Source organism: Danio rerio, chromosome 2, assembly GCF_052040795.2.
Source record: "Danio rerio strain M-AB ecotype USA chromosome 2, GRCz13ab, whole genome shotgun sequence".
Classification (NCBI taxonomy): domain Eukaryota; kingdom Metazoa; phylum Chordata; class Actinopteri; order Cypriniformes; family Danionidae; genus Danio; species Danio rerio.
The window spans coordinates 62,342,114-62,358,496 of NC_141022.1; the positions used below are offsets into that span (position 1 = coordinate 62,342,114).

Here is a 16,383-nt window from a genome sequence, read left to right on the forward strand (position 1 = left end):
AAGTTACTTGGAGGTGGTCAAGCGCAAAACTGTCAATGCGAGCGCACATTGAAGAAGATGTGTTATAAGCGGGTGTCAGAAGCCTAAAGTTGTGTAGCGCCATCTAAAGTCAAGGAGTGATTTTGCATACTCTTCTGCTTGACGCCAGTGAAAATCGATTGGGTTTGAATATGAAAAAACGTCGATGGTTTAACTGACGATAAACGCAAACGTAAAGCTTCCCGGTGTTTAGGAGCCTTGAGCCTGGTTTCTCTCCAGGTTTTTTAATACTTCATTTTTGCCAATTGCGAGGCAGTGGCGCAGTAGGTAGTGCTGTCGCCTCACAGCAAGAAGGTCGCTGGTTTGATCCTCGGCTCAGTTGGCGTTTCTGTGTGGAGTTTGCATGTTCTCCCTGCATTCGCGTGGGTTTCCTCCGGGTGCTCCGGTTTTCCCCACAGTCCAAAGACATGCGGTACAGGTGAATTGGGTAGGCTAAATTGTCCGTAGTGTATGAATGTGTGTGTGAATGTATGTGTGGATGATTCCCAGAGATGAGTTGCAGCTGGAAGAGCATCCGCTGCGTAAGAAATTGCTGGATAAGTTGGCGGTTCATTTCACTGTGGTGACCCTGGATAAATAAAGGGACTAAGCCGACAAGAAAATCATAGAATGAATGAATTTTTGCCAATTGGTGAAGTTTCGTCCTCGCCGTTGTCGCCACTGGCTTGCTTGGTTCGGGATCTTTAGAGCTGTGCATCAATGGCTTTTCAGTGTTTGGACTCTTAGTAGTGATTATTAAACCACACTGAACTGAGCTGAACTGAACTGAACTTAGGGTGCTTTCACACCTACACTTTTGTTTCGGAACGTGTCTCGTTTGCCCAGTTAGCGCGGTTCGTTTGGCATATGTGAACAGGGCAATCGCGCTCTGTTCCGCGCCAAAGTAATCACTCCGAGATCGCTTGAATGAGGTGGTCTCGGCTCGATTGAATTGAACCCTGGAGCGATCCGATCCGAGCGCGGTTATATCACAGTGTTTTATGTTTATGTAATAGGCTTACGGCTATATGAACAGAGAATTATGAGCAGGGCGGGAAGTTTCGCGAGTCTCCGGATGCCCGCAAACGAGTGATGATCTCCCGGTAATCTCGCGTCTCCCTCCCGGTCCTCAAATAGGCATCGTCGCGCACCCTTTTCAACCCTCCCAACCACGTCTCTCCTCAGACACGTCGCACGCACCTTGTCAAACACCACTAAACCACCACCTCTCCTGACAGCTGAGCGGGACGCTGCAAAATAAACCCTGACACTCTGACCAATGTGAGGAGAGTTTACTCGCACGTGACTTGTTTTAGCTCTTCTGGTCCAATTAGAAACTTTGCAGTGTGAAAGCGAACCGCACCAAGAGCAAAGAGCAACAATGTAACAATTGTAATCTCTGTTTCAGAACAACTGAATCCATTCACAGGTGTGAAAGCACCTTAAACACTGAAAACTGAACTACACTGTTTCAATTCACTATGATCTTCGATGTGAAGCTGCTTTGACACAATCCACATTGCAAAAGCGCTGTGCAAATAAAGGTGAATTGAAGATGATAAGCAAGATGACATCTACACCACTGACAGCTCATTTAGACTCATTTTTAACCCTTCTAGTTGTTTCTAAAATCTTCCATGAGAATATTCCCCCTAAAGCCCTGCCTCTGGAAAGTACACAACGAAAAGCCAAAAATAAACAAGTATTAACAGTGCCAGATCTGAGACGTGGCTGAAGACACACACACAGTTTGTACATCCTTGTCCATGACACATTAAGAGGTTGTTTTATTTTACTACATCAAATATTGTATTAGGGCAGCATGGTGGCGCAGTGGGTAGCACAATCGCCTCACCGCAAGAAGGTTGCTGGCTCAACTGGGTCAGTTGGTGTTTCTGTGTGGAGTTTGCATGTTCTCCCCGTGTTGGCGTGGGTTTCCTCCGTGTGCTCCGGTTTCCCTCACAGTCCAAACACATGCACTATTGGGGAATTGATTAACTAAATTAACCATAGTGTATGAGTGTGTGTGTGTGTGTGAATGGGTGTTTCCCAGTACTGGGTTGCAGCTGGAAGGGCATCTTCTGCGTAAAACATATGCTGGATAAGTTGGCGGTTCACTCTGAGGTTGCGACCCCAGATTAATAAAGAGATTAAGCCATATCAATATTGATTTAACCAGAAAACAGTACAAAAGAAGTCAAAATATGGGTGAAATAATGCTCATACGTGGTCAGTATTACAGATAAAACGTATTCTGAGCTGCAGTGATTGAAATATATTAATGAATTATCATTATTAGGTGTGAATCAGTGATAAAATAGGTAAAACATCACTGTTTCGTGAATATTGGGAACAGATCAGAATATTTTGGGGCACAGAAAAGAGGAAAACTGACACTCTAATTTATTTTTTAGTATTTGTTTTGGACAATCACCTTTATTTCTTATTTTTTCTACTACACTGCACTTATGAAGCATTCAGAAGAGGCCTGAAATGTGTCAGAAAATGAAGTTCTTAATAAAAAATTATTTACAATTTGACTTTTTTTCATTTGAATGTGTAAAGATATCACAGTGATCATAAAACTAGTGAACTGGATGTCTTCAACAGTGCTCAAAGATCTCTATAATCATGATACATGTTGGCGCAGTGGGTAGCACAATCGCCTCCCAGTGATGGTGTGGGTTTCCTCCGGGTGCTCCGGTTTCCCCCACAGTCCAAACACATGTGCTATAGGGAAACTGGGTAAGCTAAATTGTTAATAGTGTATGTGTGTGAATGAGTGTGTATGGGTGTTTCCCAGAGATGGGTTGCGGCTGGAAGGGCATCCACTGCGTAAAACAGATACTGGATAAGTTGGCGGTTCATTCCACTGTGGCGACCCCCGATTAATAAAGGGACTAAGCTGACAAGAAAATGAATGAATGAATTTTTATGTTCATTTAAGATATATATTCGTTTTTACGAATATGTAATAATGTGTTAATGGTAAATTGACATGAAACAGGGCTTTAACATGCAAATGTAAACTTTGAGACGTTCAGTTATTAAGAGAACACATCCACTTACAGTGAGGACGAAACAAAATAATAGTTTTTTTATTATCAATGACTTTATTCAGGTTTTACGGAGTAAATGGAATTGATAATAATAATAATTGTACATTTGTACAGCACTCTTACACACACATGCAACTTAAAGCGCTTCACAAATAAACAAGTGTTAATTGGTTAAAAACAACATCAATATCCGGTAAAAAAATAAATAAATAAATTATATATATATGTAACCCTCTTCGTTGGTGTGCTTCCCCAAAATGTCTCTGCGTTGTGTATGTGTGATAGGATGAACAGGAAGGACACCAAGACTGTGGTTGAGCCAAACAGAGCAGCTTTCCCTTTAATGGACTCCTCTCTTCATTTTGTCACTTGTACAGCAGAAATGACACTGCAACATCTTTCCCACAGGGAAACACAACTCAGTACATCACAAAATAATTACAAAGTGTACAAATGATCAAAAATAAATGATGTAAATGCTGCAGCTACATAACTAGTAAGCTAGCTGTTCACAAACTAACTTAAACACTGAAAAGATAAACTAGAACAAATGACAGGCAATTATAAATGTTAAATATATTCAGGATATAAAGAACCAACCAAATAACATGTATTATCAAACCTAAAACAACATAAAATATGCTATGCCGCATGGAAACAACTAAAATATCAGAAATATCAGAAATATAAGTCAATCTATCAAAAATAAGGATATCTACACATTAATTAATGCCTAAACTATAACATATGGCATGAATGGCAAATATTATTGACGAAATTAAACAGATTATGTGTAGAGCTGAATCAATGATCCTTACCTTTCCCACAGGGAAACACAACTGAGGCCAAACTGCAGGAGAAGGTGCTCGCTGCAGAGCCAATTAGGGGGAGCTAGAGCTCTAGCTCCCCCTCGCTGGAGCTAATGGGTGGGGCATACACGTCATCGGTCCAAGTGGTGCTCGCTGCGGGAAGCCTCCGTCCAAACTGTACAACCTGCATGGCACGGTAAGACATCTGAACCATACCTGTCAACCCTCCCGTTTTTCCCGAATTTCTCCCGTATTTTCAGTCTTTCTCTGAAACGTGGCAAATACACATTAAAGAGGCGAGCATCCCCATACTCAACCCATACCGCCGAACCATCAGGGGCCGCCCTTACTCTTAAATGTGAGTGTTCTGTGCTTTCGCTTTGTTCGGACATAAAAACACGTTAAAATATACACAAAACGGCGTCGGTGGAAGGGCATATCCCTTTTTTTCCCCAATGTTGAAAGGTATGATCTGAACTGTAAAGACAAACTGAGATGTGTATAAAATCTAAATCTTACACTTATCACTGTTTCAACATGACTATTGACCCCTGAAACATTAATCGCGAGTGTTTTGGCATAACTATCAATAGCTAGTAAGCACTAGCATCCCCCCATGTTACGTTTTATGTGTAGTGTTTTATTTAATAATAGTTTTTTAATTAAATGTTAGTATTTGTTTAACTTGCACAGATGCATCAGACAGTACTTTTGCAAGGACAGGATCCACAGCAGTCTATCCAGAGATGTACAGAGTGTTGCCAAAAATACCACTGTGCCTACTGTAAATTTGTGTGTCGACATTTACATGAGATCCGAAATCATGTAGCTAATCACATGCGAAATGCAGTTAAAGAAAAAGGTATGTGTTTGATTTTTTTTTATTACAGTACTGTGGGTGTGAGAAACAAGTCGTACTTGTTACTCTGAATTTCACATACTTTGCTTAATTTTTTTTGTTATTGGTTTCTGCAGTACATTAATTAATTGGAATCATTATAAATATTAAAAACAAGTATATAAATACTCTTAACGTGGCAATCAGCCTACAAGGGTTAATCTAGAGTTTGTCAGGCATTTGTTCCAGCTGAGTAGTAGCATCTTCAGCTAATACTATATTATATTAAAATATATTAATTATATATTAATAGATTATATATTAATCATGGCTTAATTTGATAGAATTACATGTGTTCTGTTTGGACAGAACAAAACTTTCACACACACTAGCCTTAATGTTTGGTGGGAGTGTATAAAAAAATAAATTAAAAGAAGGATATTAATGTTGTTGTGCTCTTGAGTGAGATGTTTCAACACAAAACCTAAGCTTAGGCGATGCACTGTATTAAACGTGTAAACAAGACAATTTGGCTAATTTTATTGTTTCTACGTTTTAGATTTTATCATCATCAAGTGTGGTCTAAAGTGCAGGCCATCACCACATTTTCACTGCTGTTACTGTTCATCAACAGTAATTAGACGCGACAATCTTATTACACATTTTAAAATCTGTAAAAATTCAGCATCTGGACAATCACTATCCCCAGCATCAACAGCACCACCTCCATCTTCAGCATCAGCCGCACCATCACCAGCATCAGTAGCACCTGAACCATCACCAGCATTACCACCACCAGAACCATCAGCAGCTCCAACACCACCACCATCCCCAGCAGCACCAGAACCATTACAAGCAATAGCAGCACTACAATCCCCAGCATCAACAGCACCACCATTCCCAGCAGCAGCACCACCACCATCCCCAGCATCTGCAGCACCACCACCATCCCCAGCACTACAATCCCCAGCATCAACAGCACCACCATTCCCAGCAGCAGCACCAGAATCATTACAAGCAATAGCAGCACTACAATCCCCAGCATCAACAGCACCACCATTCCCAGCATCAGCACCACCACCATCCCCAGCATCTGCAGCACCACCATCATCCCCAGCACTACAATCCCCAGCATCAACAGCACCACCATTCCCAGCATCAGCACCACCACCATCCCCAGCATCCGCAGCACCACCACCATCCCCAGCAGAACCAGAACCAACCACAGCATCATTTTCAACAAAAAGATTACGTGTCCGACAGCAAGTCAGGGTGACTTGCACACACTGTGGCATAAAAATAAATCAAAGGAACTTGCGGGTTCATATCAACCGAAGACACAGGCAAAGGGTAGAGGATATTACAGCAAATCGACATTTATCAAGCCAATGCATTGATGCCAAAAATGGCATCTTTGCTGTTGATAAATCATTCTTTAAGCCATGCTCTCCGATACATGTTCAAAAAAAAACATGGGGTGCAAGCCAAAAAATAATCTGTGAATTAGATGAATGCAACACAAATGCTGAATTTGCAGTTAGGAGTGGAATTCTTCCTTATGAGTGCATTCATCTTAAGTCATTACTCTTCTGTCCCCTCTCAGACATTACACCCATCATTTTAGATGAAGAGGTACTGACAGAAATGGTTACTTGCAGGTTTTTTGGGGATGCAAGGAAGCAGAACTGCTTAAACCTACAAAAGGCAGCTACTGATGCAGGTGTTCCACTTTCTGTTGAGATTACTGTTGCAGGGCCACCATCCAAAAAGTTCATTTCAATATATGAGCCAAAAGTGTCATACCACAGCAGACTGGGTAGGGTAATAGCAGCCTTTGATGCAAAAAAAAAGTCCTGGCACTGTCCATGTGCCAAAGCAAGACAGTCATGTCTTCATAAATCAATTGCAAAATGGCATCTTTTTACTACTGACCGAGATCTGTTCATGACTGCAGCGAGTGATATTACTCCAGATTCAGTAGTGAATAATCAAGAGACAGATTCTGTATCCAAAGCAGTGCCAGGTATAGATGAAGGACATGCATATCCTCCTGATGATGCAGGCCTTCAAAAGATGGTTCACTATTTAGTGAAAAAAAAAGCTCTTCCTGCCCAACTGCCCCAGCATTTGGTTACTGGTTCCAAATCTTTGCAAGATATTCCAAGGCAGTTAATACCAGAAGAAACATCATGCATGGAGTGTGCCGGGCAACTTACTGAGCCACTGCTCATAACAGCAGATGCCAAACTTGTTACTTATACTGGCGTTGTAAATGGTGAGACATGTCAAAATATATCATCGAAATCATTTTAGCTGTATTTCTAATGTTCAAAAACAAAGCAGAGGTCAGTGCACAGTGGACTGCTAGATGATAGAAAGCAAGCAATAATGATACAGTACTTTTTCTTTTGCTTTCGTTTTTTAGGCTTTTCTACATACTGCAAGGAATGTCCTGACTGTGGGATGATGTACAGATATCAAGAATGGAGTAATGGAATTCACAATTTCAATGACCATATACTCCTTACCCTTCATTTGTGTATTGTACTACGTGGATCACTTCAGGTAAGAAAAAACATTAATTAATGTTTTGCTGTTCTTATTTTATGAATGTGTGCCTTACTATGTTTTATACTTTCTTAGACTCACCATTCTGTAAGCCGAGCAATTGAAGTCATTGAGCAAACAGAAAACAAGACCCTCCCTAGAAAAGCCACAATACTTCATGCCTATATGCACTTTGAAGCCATGACTTCACACGACTACTTATATACTTGTTACAAATGTGGATACTATCCACCAGTGGTGGTCATGGACCTTCACAGAAAAGGTGTATTCAATATGCCTGGTAAGTAACAGAACTAACAGCTTTTAATTAATAAATGAAAAATGACAATACATTTTTAATACCATGCTTAAATCTGCAGTAAGTGAAATGGAGGCTCCACCAGCACACTTTGATGGCACTGTTAATATTAAACAATTTTGGGACTCTGTGACGGCTGAAATTGTTTGCAGCGGATTTCTTACCTGTAAGTTGGCCTCCTACATATCTACTTAAGTCTCTTCACGTAAAGTATAGGACTTGTCTATTCCCCAATAGATTGCAGCAATAGTATTGTGATATACACTTTGCATGTTACTACGATTGTTTTGTCTTTATCACAATTGTGATACAACATTCTTAACTGAAAGTAAATTTAAGTGTGGGTTCACACAAGTTGCTAACTTTTGATCCTGTTGCTGTATTTACTCATAGTTGTTTGTTATTGACTATAGCTCCATGGTGTTTCCAAAATAAAAAAATAAAAAACATGCGTTTTGTAATGATGCAGTTTTTTTTTTTTTTTTCAATTTCAAGGTGGTCGACAGAACCCGTTTGTGGTTGTTCCAAGTTATAACAACTGGGCTCCTTGGATTGGACCAAAAACCAGAAGGGATGAGACAGTTTTAAACACAGAACATGAAAAGCTTCATGCACCAAGACAGGCTACTGAAATGGCAGATCTCCAGATGACAGAGGAGAGACTTCAAGATGCACTAATTAATCTCAAGGTAATAGCATGTTACACTGATTATTGATTCACTGTGTTTGAATTAAGCTAAATATTATTTCTTCTTAAAATAATAGGTGGACATGGTTCGAAAACTGTGCAAGCAATGTGGCTTGGACTCAAAAGGCTCAAAAACAGACCTCATCCTAAAACTGCGGGATGAAATGAAGAACAGGTCATCTTATGATAAGATCTTTGAGAAGGTCTGGGGAGCTTCAGGTAAGATGCATCTTTCACTGTGCAATTAGATCTGTAGCTGTGTCTGTTTATTCCACAGTGTTAAAAAGTCCTTCTGCCAGGAGAATGTAATGTTTGTAGGTCAAGCATACAAGTAGCAGTTATTAAACATTGTTTATGTAAGTTATATTAAATGAATTATGTGTTTTCTATAGGTGGTTGGGCAGCTGTTATGTGCCCCTGTGCAGTGGTGTACTCCATAAAATTTAACTTAAGAGCAGAGAGTCCCAGAGACTATGCTGACATGTTACTTAGCTGGAAGCACTTTCCAAACATAGCCATATACGACTTTGCAAGAGGACTGGCAACACATACTAACTTGAGGGAGCCTGAAAAAATGCCATTTAGCCCACACGAGGGCCGACTGGCTGAAGCAACCACAGACAATCTACAGCTGGCTGGTGAGGGAAAGCTAAAGGTCAGTTTACCTTGGCTCAAAACAAAGAAAACAGATTCAGACACAAACTGCCACCCGATCACTGGGTCATCTGACCACTACACCCTATATGACATTTTCCATGAGAGGAATACAAAGGATGCTCGAGATGCCCTTCGGAGGATTGGACTTGTCCCAGAACTGGCTGGCTGGGTTAACAGCCAGTGTGCTGAGCAGTTATTTGCAGACATGAGGAAGAACAATTATTTTTTGAATACCCTCACACCCTCTCAGCACATCTTTATGATGCGGAACATACTACAACACTACAACACAAATTGCAACATTAAAACTAAAGCCAGCATCCAGAAAGTAGTAGGCAAAGATGTTCAGTTGCAGTTGGATCACAACGGTCAGATAGTAATGGGTAAGTAAATTAAGGTGTTTATTTTGTCAGTTGTTTAACATTGAATTTTTAACTGTATCATTTTCTTATAATCTGTACTGTTGTTGTTTTGTTTTCTTTAATTACAGGAAAAGCTGCACAGATACCAACTGAAGCAGGTGAACCAATACAATACAGTGAGTGACAGAAAACTAAGTAAAGAGCAATAATACATCTGGATTTAACAGTATTAATCTTCTTCATCTTGGGGAATATTTTATGATACTTCATTTTCTACTGCTCCTGTTTTCACATCAGGAGTTTAGATCAAGAAATATTTTTTTTAAAACTTGTGATTGTACACTACTTGTCTAACTAAGCTAAAAACAAGCTTTACTAAGAGCATAAAATATCATTTAAAATATGGATCTTCTCTTAAGACTGTACTATCCCATCTCACTTAGTTCAAAGTGCAATGACAAGCCAGACAGATGAACAAGCAAGCAGGAGGATATGGGATGTTGACTATCTCCCAGCAGAACAGAATTCGGTAATTTATTCATATTGCATTGATTGTCATAAGTATTTTTTATCTGAATTACTGTTCATATTGGTTATGTTTTAATGAGTTATATAACAATGTTTATTTCATTTTATCAGCTGGCTTATGTCTTGGATAGAGCCAAAGATCCAAGTGAGGATTTACTTCAGCTGAGCCCAGTCCAAACATTAAAGAGAAGTGACTTTTGGTCTTTGGCCTTTGATGAGTTAGAGGCAACGGTAAATGTCCATTCATAAACATTATTATGCTGTTGACATAGGGTTGATATGAATGCAAATTTACTAATAGTCATTCTTTTATTTATGATTTTTTTTTAAACTAGATTGCTAATCAGTGCTTTCAGCTCATAGCTACACTTGCAGCTTCACAGGTCAGTTTTATAGCATTTGTTCAGTAATTCAGTAGTTCAGTAATTGTTTAGGAATTTAGAGGTTATGAAAATGTTCCAATGTCATACTGCACTATGTGTTTCTATCTTTTTTAGGGCAAAGATGTGTTTGCTGTCAACAGTTATGTGGTGGTCACGTGGTTGCCTCCATATAACAATGATCCTCTGCCAGCTTTACCTGTTAGTATGCTTTAAAACATGTGGCATACACATTGTTATAGTTTGCTTTTTTGCAATATGAATTGTTAGTGCAAGAAATCATTAATCTTATACAGGATATTCATCATCATAACTGTGGTTCACCATGATTCTCATCTTACAGGATGATGCTGCAACCAAGGACTTTATTTTACTTCCCTCATTGGAGTCAGGGCATTGGATTATATGTGTAAGTTATATTTTTCCATACGTTCGCCTGCTATGCATTATGTAATTTTACTTTTTGGTTGTTATGGCAATAATAACACAAGACTGCATTACGATCTCTCGATTGGTCCAATTCTGAAGGATGCACCAATATTTTGGTAATTGAAAAGTTTAAAGATAAAAGTCACAAACTAACCAGACATCTCATGTTGTGGAGTGTAGGTTTGTTGGTTAACTTGTTTAACATAGTTTCAAAATAAATTTGAAAGTTAGTTTAAGGTCAAGTTTGCACATCATCATAATGTGTTTTAAAACAAGATGTTAAGTCACACTAATGGAAGGAAATTACTTTACAAATGTAAAGTATTTTAAGATTATTAGAATCAGTATTTTCATTTTTTTCTTTGGCCAAGAATTTTCTTCTTCTGTGCATCACCAATTTCTAATGTCATTTTCTTTTACAGATCCTCAAGCCAAAGTCAAGAGAGATTTTATTTTTTGACTCCATGAATCCTAGAGACTTTGGACATCGGAGCTACATTCAGATTTTCAGGTTTTCACCTGAGGATAGCACATTTCAAGTTTTACCTTTCTGTGTTCATACTAATAACATGCATGGGTTTGAAGATAATACTAACACAAATTAATGTCTTAAGTAAACCAGCTTGTTTTATTATGCAGTAGTCTTTATCTCATTTTGAATAAACTGGCTATAATTTTTTTTTAGCAGGTGTGAAGAGTGGAAGAGGGAATATTCGACTTCATGAACTGAAATGTGTTGCGCATTATGAATGAAGTGGATCTGTTTGAGCTCATATATATATATATAATTCAATCATAGTGAAATCCAAACCCCTGGCTCTAACATAAAGCTCCGAAATTTTTATTGCAAAATGGTCAAGTACGTCTTTGTTTATATGTGACTGCCTGTAAATATAATGTCTTTAATTATTATTTTAGAAAACTGGCAAGTCACATTTCTCCTGGCCATTGGAACATCTCTGTACTGGCAGATTTTGAGGTACAGTTTTTTTTTTACCAACTTCTTTGCTTGTGAACTTTTTTATTTTGGAGTGTTAAGGAAGAATGCAGTCGCAAGTAACTGGCTTTGGATGGAATCATGATGCATTTATTGTATATGGTCTAACTGTACTGTATATTGTTCATAATTAACAGGGTGCGCCTCTTCAGCTTGGCGGAATTGATTGTGGGGTATTCATCTTGATGGTAAGTAGTCTTATAATTGTTGTACAGCTGTGTCTGTGTGCTAAACAGTACATTTTTTTACATAACAATTTTTTTTTTTTTTTAGTATGCACTCCATGTTACGCTCTTAAAGCCATTTGATTTTGCTGCGGTGAGTTTGTATCAATTTATGGTTATTTGTAAAGCAAAAGGTCTGTGAAAACACTTTCAACAACATTTTTAATGGCTCTCATTTATCAGTCTGACATGCCTAAAATCAGGAAGTGGTGGTGCTATCAGTTAATTCAGACATTTCCTCTGACAAGGTATGATAGTGATAATTACTCTTTCGATTAAAATTTCCATTCTGTGCATTTCCACTATGCAGGCAATATATAAAAGATTAAGCATTGCTTGCTTAAAACAGTAATGTTTGTCACTTCCAACAGTCAATTCCAACAACTAGTCACCCAGGAACAAGAACTGCCAAATCCAGATGACGTGGAAGTCAGTCCACCTGAGTCAGATATGATGAAGATCACCCCAACACCAGGATTCTACGTATGTAGAGAGAATGTTTATGTATTGCTTGAAATGTTTATGCGTTTACCCTTGTTTAAGGTGTTTATGAGCAGCACCACATTAATTACATTATTGTTGGAATTCCTATATTGCACACAGGACTCAGCAGTAATGAAAAACATATTGCTGACCTGTAAGTGGATGGAGGAGAACCAACACCATTTTGCTGGGAAGATTCAACTGCCAAAGATCTTAAGGATGAAGGAGAAAGATGCCTTGTTGGCTATCACAATGCGAGACTTGTTCGTAAGCACCATGTTTTATGAAGGTGAAATGGATGGAGAACAAATTCTGGCTCCCTTCTTTTTCATTTTTCAGAGGTTAGAGGACATGGAAATTTTCTTGCAGGAAATAAGAGACAAAAGAAATATCCGTGTGTCTTGTTTACACAACCCTCACTTGTGAATTTACCAGTGGGGTACTACAATGTAAATATTTTATTTTTGTTTTGTAAAATTTTATACATTTTTTGTGTGAAAACCACAAAGAAACGCCAACTGAGCCGAGGTTCCAGCGACCCAGCACCCTTCTTGCTGTGAGGCGACAGCACTACCTACTGCGCCACTGCGTCGCCCTGTTCTTGAAAAATATGTATTATTTTATATCTTGTTATACCATTAAAATTGTGTGAAGTGTTGTGTTTTTGAAATATATGGACATTTATTATTTTATGACTTCTTATTATGACATTTTATCTACATTTAAGATTTATTTTAAGTTTAGATGCACATTCTGCTAATTTAAGTTATTAGAAACAAATGCATTCATTTCAACTTTTGTAGGACAGAGGAGTATGTGTCTTAAAATACATCTTCCAAATGTTGTTGGAATTCCACATTATTCTGTTTTAGACTACTGGACTGGTAACTTATTACCATAAAAAATTAAATAAAATAAATAAATATATATATATGAGTACACTCCCCACAAATCTCTCATTTAAATTAATATTTATATAGTATGCTTTACAATATTTGTGCATATACATTAGATTAGTCAGCCCTGAAGCCAAATCTGGAGCTTATTTAACAAAATAACTTACAATAATGGTTAAAAAATTAGTAGCCCAAATTTTGTAGTTTGTAATTTTGTTTGCAATATTTTGCATGAATTTATATGTATTATCTTTCAATTTCTAAATATGTTCTGTGACTAAAATATTATTTTAATAACTATATCTGTTTAATTAATCTGTTTTGTTTAAATGTTCCAATATAAATTAGCCATATTCAATGTAAAAATGGAGAAAAATATTCATTTTCAAAGTGGGGTGTTTTCATAAGCACTGTATATATATATATATATATATTACAACCACCCTCTTGGAATTTTGTGCATACACATTTACATTCCAAAATGGGCAAATTACAGAAACTACAGTTTACAGTTTTTTTTATTATTATTATTATTATTATTATTATTATTATTTATTGCATTTATCAGACTATTCAGATTGGTTCATAAATAACCCACAGATTAATGTGGTGGTCAAAAATTAAAGCGGGTGCACTAATAGTAAGCTTTCACATTGCCTGCCAAGTCTAGAAGCTTTTATCTAAAGCAACTCACAAAATGGAGGAAATTCATCTAAATAAGGACAAAATAATATGACAAGCTTACATAGATGCAAAGTTTATAAAGGTATATGACAATAGAGCATTATAGAAAAGCATTTACGTAATTCCGTTTGTCAGAAAAACGATGCTGACTATGTTTAAAAATCATCAATCATAATCCTTAAAAATATTACAGAAATGTCAACATCTTGCGCATCAACACAAGAATTTATTGCCATTACGCTTGAACTTGCACTAATATTAACAGCCAATGCAACAAGAATATACTGCCATTACGGTTGAACTCACACTACTAATAACAGCCACTTGGTGGCGCGTCATGTATGCCCCACCCATTATCTCAAGCGAGGGGGAGCTAGAGCTGTAGCTCCCCCTAATTGGCTCTGCAGCGAGCACCACTTGAACTGCAGCCCATCTCCCTAACACAACACACAGCTCCCCCCGGAGGAAAGGAAGAGATATTACATATTCCTTACATATATATATATATATATATATATATATATATATATATATATATATATATATATATATATATATATACACATATATATATATATATATATATATATATATATATATATATATATATATATAAACAAATACAAATAAACCAAATGTATAAACAAAGGGAGGAAAATAAACAACAAATATATACTTACATACATATATTTACACACACCCAGTAGCACTACCTACATGTGCATTTGCGCACACACACACACACACGCACGCACGCACGCACGCACACACACACACACACACACACACACACACACACACACACACACACACACACACGCTGTTCATGCATTCAAACATACCCAATATGCAGTTATTAATTCAAATGTATAAACTTGGCATACTTCACATATATGTGATTGCATCTTTGTGTGTTTTGATCTCATGAGCGCGCAGTTCAACTGATGATCAATACTCAGACGAGCGATGAGAAGCTGATGAGAAGCTGGAGTTTACTGAGCTCTGCTGGTTATGAGGGGGCAATGCAAAAAGAAAAGCACAAACTAAAAATAAGCAGATCTTTACCATATGCTAGAGCAGACACATATATAGTTATCATTATATTTATATTTACAGGTATTCTCCTTATTGTGGATGATGCTTAATTCATCGACTCCTCTGGAATTCAATTATTAATCAATTAATAAATTGCATTGCAACTTTACACATACAGCTTCACTGCAACTTTACTAACTGTTTCTAAAATATTCATGCTTTCTTTGGATCTCAGTAAATTTCTAAGATATTGAATAAAGCCAGTTTCTTCTGGGGGACGCAACAGAAATGCAAAGAGTGCAGGTACAACATGTACATCCACACAGAAGTAAGTATCTGCAGCGACATTTTTGAATAACCTGAAGAGCATTGTCGCTCTATTATTTCCTTTAACTCACAAATTTCTCTTTTCTGCTTTCTGTTCCTGCTCTTCAGCTTCTTCAGAGATGCTTTAATCTGCTCCATTTTTACAGAGTTCTCCTGCTCCTTCATCTCCGCCTCTCCTCTATAATCCTCTGAGCCTGCTGCATTATCTGTGTAACCTCACTGCTGAAGTGACGGTTTTCATTCTGGATCATCAGTTCATCCACTTTCTGAAGGAGTCGTGTCACTTGTTCTCGGTTTTCAGGGTTTTTGTGGCTTCCGAATCTCTCCACGAGCTCTTGTATCTTCAGCTTTTGTCGGCACAGCGACAGCCGCGGAGGAAATGCGCTACTGCAAGGACACTTTGCTAATAAACATTTCCTGACGATCTCTTATTATATTCTGGTAATCATCTCCAGATTTTGCACAACTGCCATTGTGTCAAAAAATACTCAGTCTGAAGTTATTTTAACCCTCTGTGCTCACTTTACATTCATTTACAACACAAAGATAAAACTTAGCATTTAGCAAGTTAGCCTAAACACAAAACAAACTGCATGGTTACAAAGATATCTGGACATTTTTATTACATTTTGTTTTAATTCTGATTGGATAAGTCTTAAATACACAATTTAAAGGAAAACTTACCTAAATACACACCTGCCTAGCCTCAAATACACAGCTAAAACTGCCTGTTAACACATCTTTAAAGAAGTTTATTGTTACATATAAAGCACTTCGCCCTGCTGAAAAATCCAAATTAAACCAGCCTAGGCTGGTTGGCTGGTTAACCAGGCTGGTTTTAGAGGGGTTTTGGCCATTTCCAGGCTGGTTTCCAGCCATTTCCAGCCTGGTCTTAGCTGGTCAGGCTGGAAAATGACCAGCTAAATCCAGCTAAAACCAGCTTAACCAGCCTGGTTTAAGCTGGACATAGCTGGTTTTGGCTGGGCTCCCAGCCTGGCTAGGCTGGTCAAGCTGGTTTTAGCTGGTCATCTCCCAGCCTGACCAGCTAAGACCAGGCTGGAAATGGCTGGAAACCAGCCTGGAAATGGCCAAAACCCCTCTAA

General features: G+C 38.0%; 2 protein-coding genes across 3 annotated transcripts in view; one reads left to right on the top strand and one right to left on the bottom strand.

Moving 5' to 3' along the window:
* Nucleotides 1-16,383, bottom strand: part of lingo3b (leucine rich repeat and Ig domain containing 3b) — a 644,601-nt gene that overhangs the window by 550,199 nt on the left and 78,019 nt on the right. The window lies entirely within an intron of this gene.
* Nucleotides 4,444-13,008, top strand: LOC147846595 (uncharacterized). Its single transcript, XM_087241637.1, has 21 exons — nucleotides 4,444-4,748; nucleotides 5,284-6,999; nucleotides 7,150-7,289; nucleotides 7,368-7,572; nucleotides 7,652-7,756; nucleotides 8,086-8,279; nucleotides 8,356-8,497; nucleotides 8,671-9,318; nucleotides 9,426-9,473; nucleotides 9,741-9,826; nucleotides 9,937-10,056; nucleotides 10,161-10,208; nucleotides 10,323-10,406; nucleotides 10,549-10,614; nucleotides 11,057-11,145; nucleotides 11,553-11,613; nucleotides 11,769-11,819; nucleotides 11,905-11,949; nucleotides 12,039-12,103; nucleotides 12,227-12,338; nucleotides 12,459-13,008. Exons 1-21 carry the CDS (start codon nucleotides 4,580-4,582, stop codon nucleotides 12,762-12,764), a joined length of 4,500 nt encoding a protein of 1,499 aa, XP_087097763.1. The 5' UTR covers nucleotides 4,444-4,579; the 3' UTR covers nucleotides 12,765-13,008.